The sequence below is a fragment of the Eubalaena glacialis genome, chromosome 14 (assembly GCF_028564815.1).
Source record: "Eubalaena glacialis isolate mEubGla1 chromosome 14, mEubGla1.1.hap2.+ XY, whole genome shotgun sequence".
Lineage (NCBI taxonomy): Eukaryota > Metazoa > Chordata > Mammalia > Artiodactyla > Balaenidae > Eubalaena > Eubalaena glacialis.
This window is the reverse complement of record NC_083729.1, coordinates 2340030-2362260: the sequence shown is the minus strand read 5'-3', so window position 1 is coordinate 2362260 and position 22231 is coordinate 2340030. Positions and strand designations below refer to the sequence as shown.

At 46.4% G+C, this 22231-nt stretch overlaps 1 protein-coding gene across 1 annotated transcript in view; it reads right to left on the bottom strand.

Annotated features, from left to right (window-relative positions):
- The window catches only part of ALLC (allantoicase), a 136602-nt gene that overhangs the window by 41270 nt on the left and 73101 nt on the right, over positions 1-22231 (bottom strand). The window contains 2 exon segments of the mRNA XM_061168662.1: positions 5644-5751; positions 7998-8124. Of these exon segments, the coding sequence (XP_061024645.1) occupies positions 5644-5751; positions 7998-8124 (235 nt within the window).

Below are 22231 nucleotides of genomic sequence, written 5' to 3'. Positions count from 1 at the left end.
CCCTTTTGTGTAAAACAGAGAGAGTGGTCACTGCAGACACGTCTGTACTTCTCAGCGCGCCCTTGGGGACCCTGAGCAGCACCCTCTTCCTCTGGGCCCAAGAGACACCACCACAGCCTGGCTGGTCCTGCTTCCCACCTGGCCGTGTGCGCACCCCCCTTGTGGATAATCTCCCGGTTGTCATAACTTGCTGGCAAAAGGCAACAAGCTATCATACTTGATGTCCTGGAACCTCTCTCCACGCCGGGGGAAAATCGTTTGGTTCTGGGACCAAAATAAAGGTGCCCATCGGGGCTCCTTCAATTACGTGTCTGTGTCAGTGGGAACAGGTGGGCTGGTGAGGGCCTCCCGTTCATCTGTCACCCAGGAGACTCCGAGCCCTGCTGTTTCCACGACCTCAGAGGCAAAGAAGGCACGTGGCCAAGTCCACGCTGGCTCTTAATGCCTCTGCCTGGAAGTGTCACCCGTCATCGGTGACGGCAGGTCGCGTAGCTACACCTGAGCTAAAGTGGGTGGAGAAGCCAGCTCTTACCGAGTGACCAGAACTGATGTTAGTGACCCGACAGCTCCTGCCAGCTGACCCCTGAATGTGCAGCGCTGAGCTCTGCGGCTGTGTAGACAAGTGTGTTCAATACAGTCGATCCCGTTAGCCCAGACCTCAGTCACCCAAACCTTCCGAGAACTCAGACCCTGACTGCATGAGCATTCTCTCCCCATGGTTTACACAGAGACGGAACCGTGACGAAGAAAGCTCGCTGGGGCTGCTCAAGCTGCACTTAAAGAGAAGTTAAAAGCACATTCTTTCACAGAATAATTGATGTGATGTGAATCACTGACTCGTTCACTGATTCAGCAATATGCAGTAAAGACTTTTCTCACTATTTGCACAAGTCTCAGAGAAGGAAACGGTCTCTCTCTCCTTCTTGCGGACGTTCACGTGTCTCCATGTGCCGCCCAGAGCCTAAGTAACGTCTTAAGGAAACAAGCCCGAGGCCGAAAGTCACCGTGCTGAGGAAGGCAGTGGAGCCCTGGGAAGATGAGCCCTCAGTGACCCCACAAGCCGCTGGGCTGCAACTCTGGAACCTTTGCAGCTTTTGCCGGGAGCCTCTACACCTCTAGGGCATGCGTGGTAAGTGTCTCCTATTGTTGAAGCCACTTCTCCTTAGGTTTTCTGTTCCTTACAGCTAAAGGCGTCCTAGTAGCGCTAATTACACTTTTTAATTTATTCATTAATGTGGGAACCCCAGGGACAGATATGAGCTTAGTCTGAGCTACTCTGCAGCTGAAAGTAACCAAGCTTTAAAGCTGCGTTTTGTTTTTTCTAATTAAACAATGCAGAGATTACACAAATTTAGACGGACCTTCTCCTAATTAGTCCACATTATTTTGGTTTTACTTCAGTTAGTGTCTTATTCTTAGCTTGTCTCTGGAGTGAAGTGAATTACGGGAAGTACAGTGGAAGGTGACCACTCTGGTAGCTGCTGGAGAATCTAAGGAAAGGCCCTCTCCCTTCCTGCCGGACTCCCTGGGACTCCCTGAAAATAAGTGAATTTCAGCAGAGGTCAGACCTGGACTCAGTCCACTGTGACTTCAGCCAAGCCTTCTCATGCATCAGCTGCAGACCTGGGGTTTATACCCCTGCTTATTGCCTGCTGCAGGATGATATCGTAAAGCTACTCTGCTGAAATAGAGCTGAGCATGTGTAGAGAGATGCTGAACTATTTCCCCCAAAAGGGATCAAAGGTCAGGGTCCTGGCTAAACAGAGACTGCAATTCTAGGCATTTTTCTCTTTTTAAAGTACTTATAAAAATAAATATAGGGGGCTTCCCTGGTGGCGCAGTGGTTAAGAATCCGCCTGCCAATGCAGGGGACACGGGTTTGAGCCCTGGTCCGGGAAGATCCCGCATGCCGCAGAGCAACTAAGCCCGTGCGCCACAACTTCTGAAGCCCGTGCGCCTAGAGCCCGTGCTCCGCAACAAGAGAAGCCAACGCAATGAGAAGCCCACGCACCGCAACAAAGAGTAGCCCCCGCTCGCCACAACTAGAGAAAACCCGCATACAGCAATGGAGACCCAACGCAGCCAAAAATAAATTAATTAATTAATTAAAAAATATTAAATAAATAAATGTAATCTTAAATCTGGCAGAAGACATTACTTTGTGACAAATGTAGTCCTTAAATCAGACAGAACTTCAACATCAATGTCTTAATATCTGGATGTCACTTTTGTGCATATTCCAAGTGCTAAAAATTGTTTCCTTAACATTGAGGTATAATAACTCAGGACTTTAAAATAGAAGCTGGTGTAAAAAGTCAACACTCTGGGAGAATCAAAGCTGATAAAGCAGACAGTTAACTCAATCACCCTTGTCCTCCACTCAAGCTCGGATAAAGAAAGGCTGGAGGGGGCGGTGGATGGCAAGGGGATACGTTAACCGCTACTAAAGCCAATGAGAAACAAGACGCTGAAAGCAAATCATAATTTCTTAAAAGTGAAAACTCAAAAGGAGACAGTGCAGCACAGAAGAGGAAAAAGGTGACTAAAGACCATGGACCATAATCCCTGTCACCATGGCTGACCCTCAGTAAAACGCTTTCTAATGTCATGCCACAGCCAGAGTCTCAATCCCTAGCATTCTCTCCCTTTCACTTTCATTATATTTTGCACAGCTTAGCCTTTCGTCCTGTTCAGGAACCGCCTGGTTCAGGACAAACGGAGTTCAGTGGCTTGAGCTTCACCATTCATGATACAGGCACTGAAATCACTCCGTTAACTCAGAGCACAGCTTCTCTAACCCGGCACCTCGATCCTGATTCTCTCATGAGCCAAAGACGGGTGTCAACAGAATTCTACGAGGGTCTCATTGTCAAGTTTGTTCTCGAGAATAAGCTTTTACGACCAGAGGCCCTGGAATGTAAGCATGCACCTTCCAACATAGGCAGGAAAATGAGCGGCTCTTTGAAATCAACTGCAAAGGTGTCAGGTGGTGGAAAACCAAGTGGCTGACGTAGGAGGACAGAAAAAGTGACATGTCTGGTTGGAAGTATGTATCACTCTGTGGGTAAATTAAAGAAAAAACAGTCGGAAGACAGAGCCAGAAAAATGGGAGCATCTTAGGAATCAGAGCGCAGGTCAAAAGGCACCGCTAACAGCCCTCCTGGACCGTCAGGAAGACTAACACTCTAAGTAGGTGATGACGTCTCTTTACCGCTGAGCACCTGACACCCCTGCCCCGTGTTCCAACGCAGCTGCCCTGCCCTCTCTGCACAGCTCCAAGGAGTTCCTGACCGACTCAGAAGTCCTGGGAGGAAGCTTCTAGGCACTGGAGTGAAGGAAAGGTTAGGAGGCCACAGTCAGCCTTGCTCACCATCACAAAAAAAGCGGATGTTACACGATGTCACCTGGCAGGAACAAGGGACAGCCCACCTTCCACACTCATCCGAACCTCAACTTCAACCTTCACTCAGCAGCGGGAGTGCAGTGTCGCAGGCCGAGGCTGCTGCAGGACGGTCTGAGTGGCCTCAACCCTGACCTGCGACCCTGTTATTCACAGGCGTCATCAGCTACCAACAGGTGAACAAACCACACCTGCCCCCTTGGACCAGGAGGGGTCCTCATTCTTGAGGTTCCCTTCGTCCATCTCAGTTTGACTCCAAATTTGTAAATTGACTAGTCAGCCTGTTATATTTTGTAACATTTTATCTTTCCGGCAACACAAAAGTGGAGAAAGTGCAATGCTGCAGCCACCAGCCATTCGGGAAATGATGAGACGCCCACAGCTTAAAGCCAGTCACTCAAAAGCATGAGAAAAGCACTCCAGATTATGATAAGGCACCACCGTAATCAAATAGTTTAATATAAAGACCAAACCGTTCTTCATTATGAACCAGAAAGTCCTAAGGGCATGAAAACAAGTATCCTCCCCTCCTTCCACAAGGAAACCGGTGGCTCCAAGAGCTTACCCAGCACCAGAACACAAATGAAAGCCAGCACCTCTCATGCAGGTTTCCAGGTGTGCGGCCCTGTCGTGTGGTGTGGACACCGCTTCCCCCCATCAAACCGCTTCTTCCCTCCCACTACACACCAGTCTGGGGAAATCCATCTCACTCCACAGCCTCGAATACAATGGAACTCAAATACGCTAGCAACGGAAATTTACGTTTACTGTTCCCAAACAGTTATGGAAACACTATTTGTCACACTAGGACTTTACCTCCGTTTAAAACTGTGCCAGACACTCTCAGTGCACAACCCAGAAAACACACAATAATAGATCAATAACAATAATTCATGTTGGAGGTGGAAGTGTGGATGATAAATTTGGTATAAAAAAGTAACTGCCTAAAATGTCTTAATATTATTACTATAAAATTCTTTAAACTGTTAGTTTGGGTTTTAAGAGAAGACCAAATCTTTGGGTCATTTTTTGTCATGTCGAGGAAAAGAATAATATTACTAGTAATTTAGGAAATACAACAGGACATATGAGAAAAGTGCTCAAAATGTCAAGAGGAAGTGGAAGGCTACTACATTAAGACAGAGTTATGACATTTTTAAAATATATCACAGAGAAAAAACTGCAGAAGTTAAAAATAAATGACAAGGTTAAGAGTGATTAGTACTGAAAGAGGAGCAGGAAAGCTCGCTGGTTCCTGTGATTTGGGGCAAGCGCAGGGCTGGGACCTACTTTATTTAAGAGGAACAAAAATGGGACTCAAACGCTAATACTGACCTTATACAGAATATAAATTATTTTCTCAAAAGCCAATAATTGGAAGTGGACCTTTAATGCCTCCAGGTAGATACCAAAGGCAAAGTCATGCATTTCGGAGCTTACCTGGCACAGACTCCCCTTCGAGGCCCAGGATTGGGGCCCGGGGGCCTTGGAGACCTGCTGGGTGCACTGGGCGGGGGGGGCAGAGCCAGCTGGAACCCAGGCCTCCGACTCGGGCCTGGGGCCCTTTGCTTCTGCTCCTGTCCAGGCACAAGGCCTCGAAGTCAGCCCCTCTCCCCTCACCTCTCTCCTCCGTGAGGCCAGGAGGAGGGACACGGAGAGAGAGGGTCCACTGTGCGCCAGGCCCTGGACCAGGCACTAACGCGTGCACTACTTCAGTTGGTGCCCAGGCTGACCTGCACAGTGACATCGCCTCCGCCGCATGCACAAGGAGATCGAGGCCTGAGGTCGGGAAGCTAGGAAGGGGCAGACGCATGATTCCCGACCACACGGTCTGATTATACCATCATCCCATCCTTCCACCAATGATTCCTAAGAGCCTTCTACCTGCCAGGACCTCTGCTAGGAACAGGGGCTACAGAAGTGAGCAAAGCAGACCATCGCCTTCTTATGGAGCTTACAGCTTAGTGCGGAAAAGGGCCAGTACCAAATACGGCTGAATATGCCGTCACAAACTGTGACGTGTGCTGAGAAGGGTCCTGGCAGCAGAAGAGCCTCGGGGGGAAAGATGGGCAGACAGGAAAACGCACAGCATAGGATCTGAAACATGAGCAGTAGCCAACTGCAGGGGACAAAGAACATTCTAGAGGCCAGGGAGAGCTCTGGGGAGGGGCTGGGGATGAGACGCAGGCAGGGCCGACGGAGCAGCAGTAAGAAGGAGGTGGGCACAGTCCTGCGGGGCCCGCCACCCACCTGGTCCACAGGCACCTCCACATGCACGTCCGGGGCCTCCTTAACTTCTGGCGCTCCTTGGGTTTCCTTGTTAGGAGTCTGGGCTTTATACACGTCACCATCTGGAGAAAAATAATACAGACAGGGTTTTCAAACCGATGTTCGTTATACCTTTTCTGACCCAAACCAGAGTTACAACTCAGCATCCTTGGAGCTTCCTGTGTCACTGGCAGGCGGCCTGGCCGAGGGACCCCGGGACCCACACACCACCTCACCTCCATTTCCCCACCACCCTTGATTTTGCTTCAGTCGAGGTGCTGGGTTCAGTGGCCCTCAACACCTGCACTGTCTCCACAAAGGTCCCAGACCCTGGCAGTCACCGTCATCCCTGTGTCCCACCCCCACGGGACTCAGGCCAGAGACAAAATACCGTGAACGTTTGACAAGTGTGTGCTCGGTTCATTCAGTGAGAAATAAACGCAAAGCAACCACGAGACACCAACATCAGATTTTAAGGACACACAGATGCATTACTTTAAAATATATTCAAGAGCCAGGCTTTAACGACACAGGGGTTGAATCTGTACACTGTAAGCCACTCAGCTTGGTTGACAGACAAAATCATCTAAGTAGCACTACAACTGGATGTATCAATATTAAATGCTTATAAAATCCCAAGGTTCTTGAAAAGTTTATCCTCACCCTGATCAGAAGCAACAGGTGACAGCAGGAGAAACAGAAGTGGGCTTGCCAGTGCCTCCAGCATCCAAGAGGAGGCACATGTGGCCACGGACGAGCTCGATGACCCAAAACGGGAAGCTGCGATCACAGCCCATCCCTTTCCTCAGTCAAGAGCCCTGGGCCTCCCCACCCCTCACAGGGTCCATTCTTGCCCTTCCCGGCCCCCGGTCCCAGAAGAGCCATCCCCCGAGCCCGGGGCTGGAGGATAAGGGATGGAAGAGGAGAGGAGAGGGCGGGAACCCACGTGCCCCAGGGGCTCCTCTATCTACGCCTTTGGTATTAATACTCATGGCAATCCTCAGACACACCTATGACATCCGTTTTCAGGTCTTGCCCAGGTCACAGGCTCATGAGGGCCACAGCTGGAACCTGAGTCCCAGCACGCCACGCTCTCCGCGGCAGCCCAGGCCACTCCTGGAGGGTATGTTTTCCCAAGAAAGACATTTCACTCGGTGATTAAATTTTCTATTACTGTTAATATGCTACAGAATTCCAGGTAGTATAGGTTCAGTAGGCTCCGTGATGAGCCCCGTGAGGGTGGATTAGAACAGCGTGGCCTCTGTGCTCACGCATTTGCCTCGCCTGCCAGGCCGTGAGCTCCGAGGATGGAAGGAACGTGCCTGAACGCCTGCGTGTCCGGACCAGCGCCTGGTGCACAGCAGGATGACGCATCTGTCATGGGATGGGGAGTGCCAGGAGAGGGGGAGCAGCCAGAGAAAAGCCTTAGGGCAACGTCCAGCTCTGTAGCCTGAAGCAAACACAGGAAGCTAAGAAACGGGGAGCAAAGAGAAGAAAACCTGAGTCTTTCTGTATGGTACTGAGAGCCAAGGGAGAAGACAGCTTAAGAGAAATGACTTCCAAACTTGTCAGATGCTGCGGAGAAGGCAAGGGAAGCCCTCCTTCCCGCCATCTCCCTCTCTTCTCCACGACCAACCACGGGACTGAAGTCTTGTAAGTATCCATCACACCTACAGATGACACAGTCACAGAAAGCACCTCCTTCAGAGCCTGGCCCCCAGTCAGAGCTGATCATAGTAGGAACTACTGTTAACTACTAACAGTGGTAGTAACAGTAGTACTGATAATGGTAGTAACAGTAATACTAGTGGTAGTAGCAATAGTAGTAAGAATAGGAGTAGGACTGAAAGGAGTGTATTTTAAATTATTTCATTTTAACATCACTTCTGAAGTTTAATCTTTTAAATGTCTCTCATACTCAAAAAAGTAAACCCGAACGATGGGTTCGGATGGCTTTTATGTTCATGTTTCCATCAAAAGGTTGATATGCTTGTTGGTTGTTTTCACTGTCATTGGTCCTTAAGGGAAAATATGCCCTCCCAGAGGTCCACAGAGATGACAGAATTACTTTTAAATCCTGCATTTATCTTGGAGGGCTTCCTAGTAGGAGAATCCCATCGCCCTCAGCCCTGTAATTTTGCTTTTCTACTCCCCCTACCATGGCCCTACATGCCGAACAATTGATTAACAAGTCAGACAGTTACGAGTGGGGTTTTTAAATCAGATCGTTACAAGTCGTATCTTTGCAGGATGAAATTGGTCTGGAAGAGCGGATTCCCGACCCGGCAGCATTTCGAATCGCCGACAGCGACACAGAATTTCACATTACCTGCCCCGCTTTGGATTAGAGGTTCTGCCTTTGGTTTCTTCTTTCCTTCTTTGGCGTAAAAAATAGAATCCAGTGCTTTGGGTGGAATGTTGTCATATTTATGAGTTTCTTTCACCTTGGGATCCTCCTAAGGTACAAACGAAGAATAAAAAGCGTGTTGGGACGGAGGCGTACAGTGAGTCTAATCGGTTATTTTGAGAAGGCCCAGGGAAAGCACACGCTCCTAGAGTGAACAGTGGGATGGGACCCAGGTGCCTCCAAGAGGCCCCCCTTCTCGCACCATCTGGACCACGCTGTCGCCTGCATTTCTCTTCTGTAAAGTGGCAAAAATACTCCCCTCCCTCCTCCCAGGGGGCAGCACCTCACCAGGAAGGGAAGCTATTCTCTTCCCAAATGAAGGTGGCCGCGTGGTGCCTGGGAAAGGAGGGTCTGCATTAGAAGGGGGACGGGCAGGTCTGCAGAGGTCGCTGGGGCTTTAGAGATACTCCTTACAGCCTAATAAAAATCGCTTCCATAACAACCACCAAACTATCACTGCTGGAACCACAGAGCAGGATGGAGCATCTCTGATAAAAAAAATTGATGCATGGCAGGTGTGTCTGGGTTACAATTGAGGGGAACTTAGATTTCTAAAGAAATCTATAAACAATAATAACAAAGCATAACTAGATCACAGTGTAAGATGAACTAATTCTTAGCACCATCCCAATTCTATTCTAATTCTATCCCAGATATATCCCATCTTTATATACAAACCATCTTTTTTAGTTCTCCTTTTTTCCATCTTTACTGAAGTATTTGGAAATGAATACAGGCAAAACTATATAAATAGATATTTCTCGTGAGCTCTCTGTGTCACTTAAGAAAATGTCAAACTAAAAACACCTACCTTGTACCATTTATATATGGCATTATATGTGTATTATGCAAACTACTAGGGTTTTTTTCCTTGTGGAAATTAAAGTGTGAAAATAGTCCTTCAACCACATATAGGAGCCAAGCAAAATCTTTCTACCTATTTTAGGAGGCTTTCCTACAAGTTGAAATTGTGTTCGTGAATATAGGAAACAAGATCTTTGCAGGACTGGTTTTAGAAACAGAAAATGATATATGGTGCTTGTGCCTTAGAGGCAGCTGGGGGCTGGGATTCGGGAAACCTACTAGATTCTTCTCAGGGTTACTCACATCTCCTTGTCACAAGCACTTTCCGTATCTTTGGCCTCTAAGATAAAGAGGCCATATATTTATTTTATTGTCTCTGAAACAGCACTCAGAGGACAGTGACAAGGAAATATTACCCACCTCGTTACCAGGACACAAAAGCAGCGAGGATGCTGAGCAAAGAGCCCAGAGCAAACCACACCCATCGCGGTTTGACCACCCGCCCCCATCACCCCAGGAGCTGTGGAAACAAGAACTCCCGGGGGAGCAGGACGGCAGGTGAAGGCGGGCATCATGTCATTAAACCACTTTTATTGTTTAATCTCATACTTTGCCTAACAAACACATGAAGGGAATGCAAGATTCTAAAACACCTCATTCCTGTGAAATCCAGGGAAACCGGAGCTGCATGGGTTTGGCCTCTTGTCAAGCGTTGGCTCAAACCTCTCCTCGGCGAGAGCCACCCTGATGGCTCCCTCCCTATTTCCCCCCATTTTAAATTTCTCTGAGTTAACAAAGAAGGTGCCATCCTTCGAGAGTTAGACCTGGCAGGAGGTACTAACTCCTTGGTTCCCTGGGACACTTTGCAGCAGTTCTCTCCCCTGCCAGTGTTCTGTCCCCCTTTCACAACGGGGCACTTCCCGACCACTGACCTCAGCAACCCATCAGACAAGAGGAATCGTATGCCGACAGGACAACGAAAAAAATATGGAAGCATAAAATGCCTTGGACTCCCCTTCTTCAAAAAAAAAAGTTCCCTTCCTTACCCTTCTCCATATTTTCCCCAGCACTTAACTCAACCTACAGATAATTTATTTACGACGTTCATTGTTCACCTGTCTCCATGAGGCATTAGACCCTCCATGAGGGCAGGGGTTGTGTGTGTTTGTCTGTTTTTCTCATAATGGATCCCAGAGCCTGGGACAGTGCCTGGCACATAGTAGGCACTCAGTAAGTACCTGCTGAATGCACAAGTGAACAGGGCTGCTGTGAATCTGATCATGCCCACCTTTCAAACACTTCAGGGAGTGGTCCCAACTTTATGAGGGTGTTCCAACGCCCTTCAAGCTCTAAGCCTACCTGCCTGCATAGCCCACTCCTCACACCCTTTCACCGCAGCCTTTGCACACCCCACGCCTTCCTACAGAGCTCAGCTGCACCTGGAACTCCCTCCCTGCCCTGCCTCCTGACCTCAGACCCCTCATCCTTCAAATCCCGGTCCGCACCTGACCTCCAGGGCCCCCCTGCCGGGTCCTGTAACACCTCCACATGCAGCTCCAGGGCCCAGGCCCACCGTCCGCACATTCCTGGCCCTAAACCAACAGCAGGCTCTCGATACGTACGTGTGTTCAATTAAGTGATCCAGACAAGGCAAGGCGAGGGGCTGCTAGGAGTAGCTTCCCTTCATGTTTGCATTAAACACGTATTTTCTCTAAACTTCTTAGGAGGAGGCTGCATGAATCACGCACATTTATGGCTAAGTCCCTTAGACTGAGTACTGAAGACACAGGATCTATTTACACTTTCGGGTGGTTTCCTGACAACAGAGACAGACGCCCCTGCAGAACCACAGGACGGTCACCCCATTCAAGAAATCGGCCTTGACGCAGGCTTTCTAGCTAATCCGCCATCTGGTCTCCATGCAATGACATCCTTTGTGGACCTTCCCTCGAGCACGGACTAGTCCAGGGTCACACACCGTGTTCAGGTGTCGTGTCCCCTTCATCCCCTTTTACCTGGACCCAGGCCTCAGACTTTCTTCGTCTTACGTGACACTGAATTTTTGAAGAACACAGGCCTGTTTTCTTTTGTTTTATAGGAAGAACCTGAGGTTGGCTTGGTGTTTCTGCATAATTAGGTGAAGGTTATTTGTCCCTGACTGGATCCTACACATTCATGTCCCATCTCAGGCGTCACAGCCAGATCCCAGGATAACTGTCTCCCTGGTTGGTGACCTGGACCACCAGCCTCTCCGGGGGCCGACCTCCTCGTCCCTCCAGCCAACGCCACCGGCAGGACGAGCAGATTGCCGGCTCTGACCCAACTTCCTGCACTGCGCTTTGATTCCTGCATGAATCTTGACCTACTCACCTTGAAACCAGCTGTAAATGACTCACATTTAAGTAGATAATCTTAATTATTTAAACAGAGGGAACTGTAATATAAGTTGGAAAAAGTATAGAAAGAAAACAAAATATTTACACAAATTCCACTTTAAAACATGTAATAAACTCCCGAGAAATACATTAAGACCCTACAAAGTGTACGACTAGACCCACATACCTAGCAAGTGTGACCACCCGCACCTAGAGAGTGGGACGAGACACACAGGACCTGAGGTGTATGCAGGCCCACACCCAGCTCGTCCCCAGCACAGGTGTGTGACGGGAACTGGAAAGGGACATAAGAGCCTGGGTGGAGCTCGGATCCTGGACTTGGCGGTGGGGAAGAAGCAGCCTTGCCCAAAGGCCCGGTGTCTCAGACTTGCTTAGACAATCCCTCCGGCCACCCCACTGGACCTGGCACACAGTAGGTGCTCGACGCTGAGCGCCTCCCATCCCTCACTCAGCGGCTCTACACCTGGCACATCACCCCACCACGCTGTCCCAGGGAGTCTCGATGACGTGGGACTGATAATACTGCCTCTTTGGGGTGGTCATGAGGTCTGCAGAGCTTCACCCCAGTAAGGGTTTTAGAACCTGGCGGCACAGACAGAAACACTCCATGAAATGCTGGCGGCGAACGTGATGGGTGGGCAGGTCTGCGTCCTGAGAGCCGTGGGGAAATGGTGGTGGACCAGCGGGAGGCAAGGAGGGGGTCTCCAGGGAAGGGGCACAGGTCCAGGAGGGGACGGCATGCACACCTCCTCTGCAGGCCCTCCTGGTCTGCTTCCCTCGGGATGAAGCCCAAACTCCCAGCACCGCATCCAGGCACAGGGGCCCCTACCTGCGGGCCCACACGCCTCGCTGTTCCCCGACAGGCCAGCGCTTCCAAATCCCTGTGTTTCTCCAGAAGGGCTCCCTCCTCTGGGGTCTGGCAAACTCACCTGCAGATCCTAGCTCCAATGTCATCTTGTACCTACAGAGAAGCCCGGCCCCGCTCCCAGCCCACTCTGTACACAGCTCCACGGCCACAGGCCTGCAGTTTCCTCTATGTAACTCTCTCTCTCTGCCCGAAAGCTCCCCAAGGACCGAGGCAGGGCGGCCTGCATCTTCACACGCCCGGCGCTTGGCACGTGTGGACACTCTGGTGTCTTTTAATTTTCAGAGCCACACGGATTTACAGCCATTCTCGGAAAACAGCGGATAAGTGGGAACCAGAATCCACTGCTTTCCGACACGAGGAAATGAGCGTCACGCCTCCGACCCCTCCCCTCCGTCCTCACATCCCCAGCCCCTCTGACATCATCGTGGGCTCAATTTACAAAGGCCACAGTACTTCCTTTCAATTTCCTTCATCTTTCTTCCAATTAAAAGTATTTTTGGAAAATATACCTGAGGCACACTGGGTTTATTTCTCTGTGGTGCTTTAAGAAATATTATTTTTCTCCAGAGCCTCCGTCAATCAATCTAGCTGTCTTAATACCACTGTAACAGGTCATCTGGCTCCGGCACATAAAAGGCAGCCTCCCAAGGTAACCTGGGACGAATCAGACAGCGTCTAATTGATGAACATAACAAGCCAGTTCAGAGTCAATCCATCCTCAGGTAGAAAACGACAGGCCTGCTGACAAAAGGCACTTCCCCGGCTCCCAAGGAAGCGGCCTGGCTCCAAAGCGGGTCAAAGTCTCCCACCAATGAGCCAGTCCCTGCTTTGAGAATTATTAACACAGAAGACTTGCTAACACTTGAACCTGACTGCTGCATCTCCAGGCTGCTGGAAGATGGCAACAAACACTGCCTGACCGTTATGCGCTGTGGTGTGGACTTGACATCACCAGCCTGCACACGTCAGTTCCAAAGTATTTACCTCACACTCAACTTCACAGTCTCCACCCGGTTATTAAAGCGTGGGTGTCAGACCCCACACGCACTCACACGTAGGGTACCAATGCTTGACCTCAGTTCATTACTGTCTGCTACCAACACTTGGGCTTTATAGCCAAAGAGAAGTAGGTAATATTAACATTCTGATTGTGGGTATGATATAAATACAGTGCTTATTAACTATTTACTGATATTTTACAGAGGCTTGCACCCTAAAATATTCATTTTAATATATGAATGCGAAGATGGCGGAAGAGTAAGACGCGGAGATCACCTTCCTTCCCACAGATACATGAGAAATACATCTACACGTGGAACTGCTCCTACAGAACACCCACTGAACGCTGGCAGAAGACGTCAGACCTCCCAAAAGGCAAGAAAATCCCCACGTACTTGGGTAGGGCAAAAGAAAAAAGAAATAACAGAGACAAAAGAATAGGGACGGGACCTGCACCAGTGGGAGGGAGCTGTGAAGGAGGAAAGGTTTCCACACACTAGGAAGCCCCTTCGTGGGCAGAGACTGCGGGTGGCAGAGGGGGGAAGCTTCAGAGCCACGGAGGAGAGCGCAGCCACAGGGGTGCGGAGGGCAAAGCGGAGAGATTCCCGCACAGAGGATCAGCGCCGACCAGCACTCACCAGCCCGAGAGGCTTGTCTGCTCAGCCGCCGGGGCGGGCGGGGGCTGGGAGCTGGGGCTCGGGCTTCGGTGCTAGCCGGGAGGGAGTCCGGGAAAAAGACTGCAGCTGCGGAAGAGGCAAGAGACTTTTTCTTGCCTCTTTGTTTCGCGGCGCGCAAGGAGAGGGGATTCAGAGCGCCGCCTAAACGAGCTCCAGAGACGGGCGTGAGCCGCGGCTATCAGCGCGGATCCCACAGCAACAGGGACGCAGAGGGAAAAACGGAGAGATTCCCGCACAGAGGCTCGGCGCCGAGCAGCACTCACCAGCCCGAGAGGCTTGTCTGCTCACCCGCCGGGGCGGGCGGGGGCTGGGAGCTGAGGCGCGGGCTTCGGTCCGATCGCAGGGAGAGGACTGGGGTTGGCGGCGTGAACACAGCCTGAAGGGGCTAGTGCGCCACGGCTAGCCGGGAGGGAGCCCGAGAAAAAGTCTGCAGCTGCCGAAGAGGCAGAGACTTTTTCTTGCCTCTTTGTTTCGCGGCGTGCAAGGAGAGGGGATTCAGAGCGCCGCTTAAACGAACTCCAGAGACGGGCGCGAGCCGCGGCTATCAGCGCGGACCCCAGAGACGGGCATGAGACGCTAAGGCTGCTGCTGCCGCCACCAAACAGCCTGTGGGCGAGCACAGGTCATTCTCCACACCGCCCCTCCCGGGAGCCTGTGCAGCCCGCCACGGCCAGGGTCCCGTGATCCGGGGACAACTTCCCCGGGAGAACGCACGGCGCGCCTCGGGCTGCTGCAACGTCACGCCGGCTTCTGCCGCCGCAGGCTCGCCCCGCCTCCTCCGTACCGCTCCCTCCCCCCGGCCTGACTGAGCCAGAGCCCCCGAATCAGCTGCTCCTTTAACCCCGTTCTGTCTGGGCGGGGAACAGACGCCCTCAGGCAACCTACATGCAGAGGCAGGGCCGGATCCAAAGCTGAACCCTGGGAGCTGTGCGAACAAAGAAGAGAAAGGGAAATCTCTCCCAGCAGCCTCAGAAGCAGCGGATTAAAGCTCCACAAACAACTTGATGTGCCTGCATCTGTTGAATACCTGAATAGACAACGAATCATCCCAAATTTAGGAGGTGGACTTTGGGAGCAGGATATATTAACCTTTCCCCTTTTCCTTTTTTTGTGAGTGTATATGTGTATGCTTCTGGGTGAGATTTTGTCTGTATAGCTTTGCTCTCACCGTTAGTCCTACGGTTAGGTCCGTCCGTTTTTTTCTTTTTTTTTTTTTTTTTACTTAAAAAAATTTTTTTTCCCTAATAAATGTTTTCTTAATAATTTTTTCCTTATTTTCTATTTTTAAAAAATTAAAAAAAATTTTTTTAATAAGTTTTTTCATATTTTTTATTTTAAAAAATTAAAAAATTTTTTTCTTAATAAATTTTTTCTTAATTTTTTTCTTATTTTTAGTATAAAAAATTAATAAATCTATTTTTAAAAATTAAAAAAAAATTTTTTTCTTAATAAATTTATTCTTAATAATTTTTTTTTCTTATTTTTTATTATAATTGCTTTATTTTATTTTATTTTAGCCTCTTTCTTTCTTTCTTTCCATTTTTTCTCCCTTTTATTCTGAGCCGTGTGGATGAAAGGCTCTTGGTGCTCCAGCCAGGCATCAGGGCTGTGCCTCTGAGGTGGGAGAGCCAACTTCAGGACACTGGTCCACAAGAGACCTCCCAGCTCCACGTAATACCAAACGGCAAAAATCTCTCAGACATCTCCATCTCAACATCAAGACCCAGCTTCACTCAACGACCAGCAAGCTACAGTGCTGGACACCCTATGCCAAACAACTAGCAAGACAGGAACACAGCCCCATCCATTAACAGAGAGGCTGCCTAAAATCATAATAAGGCCACAGACACCCCAAAACACACCACCAGACGTGGACGAGCCCACCAGAAAGACAACATCCAGCCTCATCCACCAGAACACAGGCACTAGTTCCCTCCACCAGGAAACCTACACAACCCACTGAACCAACCTTAGCCACTGGGGACAGATACCAAAAACAACGGGAACTACGAACCTGCAGCCTGTGAAAAGGAGACCCCAAACACAGTAAGATAAGCAAAATGAGAAGACAGAAAAACACACAGCAGATGAAGGAGCAGGGTCAAAACACACCAGACCTAACAAATGAAGAGGAAATAGGTAGTCTACCTGAAAAAGAATTCAGAATAATGATAGTAAGGATGATCCAAAATCTTGGAAATAGAATAGACAAAATGCAAGAAACATTTAACAAGGACGTAGAAGAACTAAAGAGGAACCAAGCAACGATGAAAAGCACAATAAATGAAATTAAAAATACTCTAGATGGGATCAATAGCAGAATAACTGAGGCAAAAGAATGGATAAGTGACCTGGAAGATAAAATGGTGGAAATAACTACTGCAGAGCAGAATAAAGAAAAAAGAATGAAAAGAACTGAGGACAGTCTCAGAGACCTCTGGGACAACATTAAACGCACCAACATTCGAATTATAGGGGTCCCAGAAGAAGAAGAGAAAAAGAAAGGGACTGAGAAAATATTTGAAGAGATTATAGTTGAAAACTTCCCTAATATGGGAAAGGAAATAGTTAATCAAGTCCTGGAAGCACAGAGAGTCCCATACAGGATAAATCCAAGGAGAAACATGCCAAGACACATATTAATCAAACTATCAAAAATTAAATATAAGGAAAACATATTAAAAGCAGCAAGGGAAAAACAACAAATAACACACAAGGGCATCCCCATAAGGTTAACAGCTGATCTTTCAGCAGAAACTCTGCAAGCCAGAAGGGAGTGGCAGGATATACTTAAAGTGATGCAGGAGAAAAACCTACAACCAAGATTACTCTACCCAGCAAGGATCTCATTCAGATTTGATGGAGAAATTAAAACCTTTACAGACAAGCAAAAGCTGAGAGAGTTCAGCACCACCAAACCAGCTTTACAACAAATGCTAAAGGAACTTCTCTAGGCAAGAAACACAAGAGAAGGAAAACACCTACAATAACAAACCCAAAACATTTAAGAAAATGGGAATAGGAACATACATATCGATAATTACCTTAAATGTAAATGGATTAAACGCTCCCACCAAAAGACACAGACTCGCTGAATGGATACAAAAACAAGACCCATATATATGCTGTCTACAAGAGACCCACTTCAGACCTAGAGACACATACAGACTGAAAGTGAGGGGATGGAAAAAGATATTCCATGCAAATGGAAATCAAAAGAAAGCTGGAGTAGCAATTCTCATATCAGACAAAATAGACTTTAAAATAAAGACTATTACAAGAGACAAAGAAGGACACTATATAATGATCAAGGGATCGATCCAAGAGGAAGGTATAACAATTGTAAATATTTATGCACCCAACATAGGAGCACCTCAATACATAAGGCAAATACTAACAGCCATAAAAGGGGAAATCGACAGTAACACAATCATAGTAGGGGACTTTAACACCCCACTTTCATCAATGGACAGATCATCCAAAATGAAAATAAATAAGGAAACACAAGCTTTAAAGGATACATTAAACAAGATGGACTTAATTGATATTTATAGAACATTCCACCCAAAAACAACAGAATACACATTTTTCTCAAGTGCTCATGGAACATTCTCCAGGATAGATCATATCTTGGGTCACAAATCAAGCCTTGGTAAATTTAAAAAAATTGAAATCGTATCAAGTATCTTTTCCGACCACAACGCTATGAGACTAGATATCAATTACAGGAAAAGATCTGTAAAAAATACAAACACATGGAGGCTACACAATACACTACTTAATAACGAAGTGATCACTGAAGAAATCAAAGGGGAAATCAAAAAATACCTAGAAACAAATGACAATGGAGACACGACAATCCAAAACCTATGGGATGCAGCAAAAGCAGTTCTAAGAGGGAAGTTTATAGCAATACAAGCCTACATCAAGAAACAGGAAACATCTCGAATAAACAACCTAACCTTGCACCTAAAGCAATTAGAGAAAGAAGAACAAAAAAACCCCAAAGCTAGCAGAAGGAAAGAAATCATAAAGATCAGATCAGAAATAAATGAAAAAGAAATGAAGGAAACAATAGCAAAAATCAATGAAACTAAAAGCTGGTTCTTTGAGAAGATAAACAAAATTGATAAACCATTAGCCAGACTCGTCAAGAGAAAAAGGGAGAAGACTCAAATTAATAGAATTAGAAATGAAAAAGGAGAAGTAACCACTGACACTGCAGAAATACAAACGATCATGAGAGATTACTACAAGCAACTCTATGCCAATAAAATGGACAACCTGGAAGAAATGGACAGATTCTTAGAAATGCACAACCTGCCAAGACTGAACCAGGAAGAAATAGAAAATATGAACAGACCAATCACAAGCACTGAAATTGAAACTGTGATTAAAAATCTTCCAACACACAAAAGCCCAGGACCAGATGGCTTCACAGGCGAATTCTATCAAACATTTAGAGAAGAGCTAACACCTATCCTTCTCAAACTCTTCCAAAATATTGCAGAGGGAGGAACACTCCCCAACTCATTCTACGAGGCCACCATCACCCTGATACCAAAACCAGACAAAGATGTCACAAAGAAAGAAAACTACAGGCCAATATCACTGATGAACATAGATGCAAAAATCCTCAACAAAATACTAGCAAACAGAATCCAACAGCACATTAAAAGGATTATACACCATGATCAAGTGGGGTTTATTCCAGGAATGCAAGGATTCTTCAATATACGCAAATCAATCAACGTGATACATCATATGAACAAATTGAAGGAGAAAAACCATATGATCATCTCAATAGATGCAGAGAAAGCTTTCGACAAAATTCAACACCCATTTATGATAAAAGTCCTGCAGAAAGTAGGCATAGAGGGAACTTTCCTCAACATAATAAAGGCCGTATATGACAAACCCACAGCCAACATTGTCCTCAATGGTGAAAAACTGAAACCATTTCCACTAAGGTCAGGAACAAGACAAGGTTGCCCACTCTCACCACTATTATTCAACATAGTTTTGGAAGTGTTAGCCACAGCAATCAGAGAAGAAAAAGAAATAAAAGGAATCCAAATCGGAAAAGAAGAAGTAAAGCTGTCACTGTTTGCAGATGACATGATACTATACATAGAGAATCCTAAAGATGCTACCAGAAAACTACTAGAGCTAATCAATGAATTTGGGAAAGTAGCAGGATACAAAATTAATGCACAGAAATCTCTTGCATTCCTGTATACTAATGATGAAAAATCTGAAAGTGAAATTAAGAAAACACTCCCGTTTACCATTGCAACAAAAAGAATAAAATATCTAGGAATAAACCTACCTAAGGAGACAAAAGACCTGTATGCAGAAAATTATAGGACACTGATGAAAGAAATTAAAGATGATACAAATAGATGGAGAGATATACCATGTTCTTGGATTGGAAGAATCAACATTGTGAAAATGACTCTGCTACCCAAAGCAATCTACAGATTCAATGCAATCCCTATCAAACTACCACTGGCATTTTTCACAGAACTAGAACAAAAAATTTCACAATTTGTATGGAAACACAAAAGACCCCGAATAGCCAAAGCAATCTTGAGAACGAAAAATGGAGCTGGAGGAATCAGGCTCCCTGACTTCAGACTATATTACAAAGCTACAGTAATCAAGACAGTTTGGTACTGGCACCAAAACAGAAATATAGATCAATGGAACAGGATAGAAAGCCCAGAGATAAGCCCACGCACATATGGTCACCTTATCTTTGATAAAGGAGGCAGGCATATACAGTGGAGAAAAGACAGCCTCTTCAATAAGTGGTGCTGGGAAAATTGGACAGGTACATGTAAAAGTATGAAATTAGAACACTCCCTGACACCATACACAAAAGTAAACTCAAAATGGATTAAAGACCTAAGTGTAAGGCCAGACACTATCAAACTCTTAGAGGAAAACATAGGCAGAACACTCTATGACATAAATCACAGCAAGATCCTTTTTGACCCAGCTCCTAGAGAAATGGAAATAAAAACACAAATAAACAAATGGGACCTAATGAAACTTAAAAGCTTTTGCACAGCAAAGGAAACCATAAACAAGACCAAAAGACAACCCTCAGAATGGGAGAAAATATTTGCAAATGAAGCAACTGACAAAGGATTAATCTCCAAGATTTACAAGCAGCTCATGCAGCTCAATAACAAAAAAACGAACAACCCAATCCAAAAATGGGCAGAAGACCTAAATAGACATTTCTCCAAAGAAGATATACAGATTGCCAACAGACACATGAAAGAATGCTCAACATCATTAATCATTAGAGAAATGCAAATCAAAACTACAATGAGGTATCATCTCACACCGGTCAGAATGGCCATCATCAAAAAATCTAGAAACAATAAATGCTGGAGAGGGTGTGGAGAAAAGGGAACACTCTTGCACTGTTGGTGGGAATGTAAATTGATACAGCCACTATGGAGAACAGTATGGAGGTTCCTTAAAAAACTAAAAATAGAACTACCATATGACCCAGCAATCCCACTACTGGGCATATACCCTGAGAAAACCATAATTCAGAAAGAGTCATGTACCAAAATATTCATTGCAGCTCTGTTTACAATAGCCAGGACATGGAAGCAACTTAAGTGTCCATCAACAGATGAATGGATAAAGAAGATGTGGCACATATATACAATGGAATATTACTCAGCCATAAAAAGAAATGAAATGGAGGTATTTGTAATGAGGTGGATGGAGTTAGAGTCTGTCATACAGAGTGAAGTAAGTCAGAAAGAGAAAAAGAAATACAGTATGCTAACACATATATATGGAATCTAAGGAAAAAAAAAAAAAAAAAGTCATGAAGAACCTAGTGGCAAGATGGGAATAAAGACACAGACCTACTAGAGAATGGACTTGAGGATATGGGGAGGGGGAGGGGTGAGATGTGACAGAGTGAGAGAGTGTCATGGACATATATACACTACCAAATGTAAAATAGATAGCTAGTGGGAAGCAGCCGCGTAGCACAGGGAGATCAGCTCGGTGCTTTGTGACCACCTAGAGGGGTGGGATAGGGAGGGTGGGAGGGAGGGAGATGCAAGAGGGAAGAGATATGGGAACATATGTATATGTATAACTGATTCACTTTGTTATAAAGCAGAAGCTAACACACCATTGTAAAGCAATTATACTTCAATAAAGATGTTTAAAAAAAAAAAAAAAAAGAAAACCCCAATGCCCAGGCCACGCCCCAGACCAATTACATCAGCATCTCTAGGTATTGATAAAGCCGCTCCAGGTGGCTCAATATGCGGCCAGGCTTGGGAACCAGTGGTCAAGACCCTGATACTTTGAGTGTGATCCTGGGGCCCACAGCATCAGCATTGCCTGGGAGCTGGTTAGAAAAGCTGAATCTCAGGCCCTACCCCAGACCTACTGCGTTTTAACAAGATGATTCCTGTGCAAATTACAGTTCCAAAAGCATCACTGTACAACCAAAAGGAAGTCGATGGACACACCTGGGTACGACCTTCAGCCACTGGCCATCCCTGCCAGTTCAAGTTCACCTCCTGTTGTCCTCGCATGCCAGCCCCCTCCTGGAAACAGTGCTGTTTGAGGACTGCTTGTTCATGAGAGCCCAAGGGGGTGGGGGGGTGCTTTTCATAAACCACTGTGTTTTCCACCCAAAAAAAAAAAAATAATAATAATTAGCACTGACTCTCTGGAAAATACCCTATGAAAGATACCAAGACACAGTGTGAGAGGTATTTATCATGGACTGACCATTTATTTATTAGCAGAAGCCACATTCAGTCTGGAGCAGCTGCTGTGAGTGCACCTGCCCCTCTAGCACTGCAAAGGAAATGAGTGACGACTCTTCAGAAAGCTTTTACTACAACAACAGAAGCGGGGGGGGTGGGGAACTACCATTGCTTCTCTGGGAATCAGTGTCTCTAGCCTTCCTCCTGTGCTACTTGATCTTTAATTTATGGAGTCAGCAGAAAACCCTGTCTTCAGCAGCAGAGATGCTGGACAAATAGCTAGAGCATTGATTTTGGATTTGGCCAAACTGATGGCATCACTATGTTGACTGAATATCACTGTCTCTAATAAAAATGCTTTATGTATAGTCTCAGGGAAGGGAGAGGACTGGCTGGCTATAGAGAAAGAAATGTAGTTAAGAAATGGTATTTTCTTCTGGGCCACTTGCCCTCTATGTTTAAGCATTACGTTGTGAGTTTTTAATGTTCATTTTCTGCTGTTTATTTTTACTTTTTTAAAATATTGCATGTTAATACCACCAAACTTTAGGCAAGAGACTGTAAATACAATTTAGTTTTTCGTATCAGACGTGTTTTCAATAAAACAGTTTAAATATTTGATTAAAATATATGCAAAATATGCAAAAAATATATA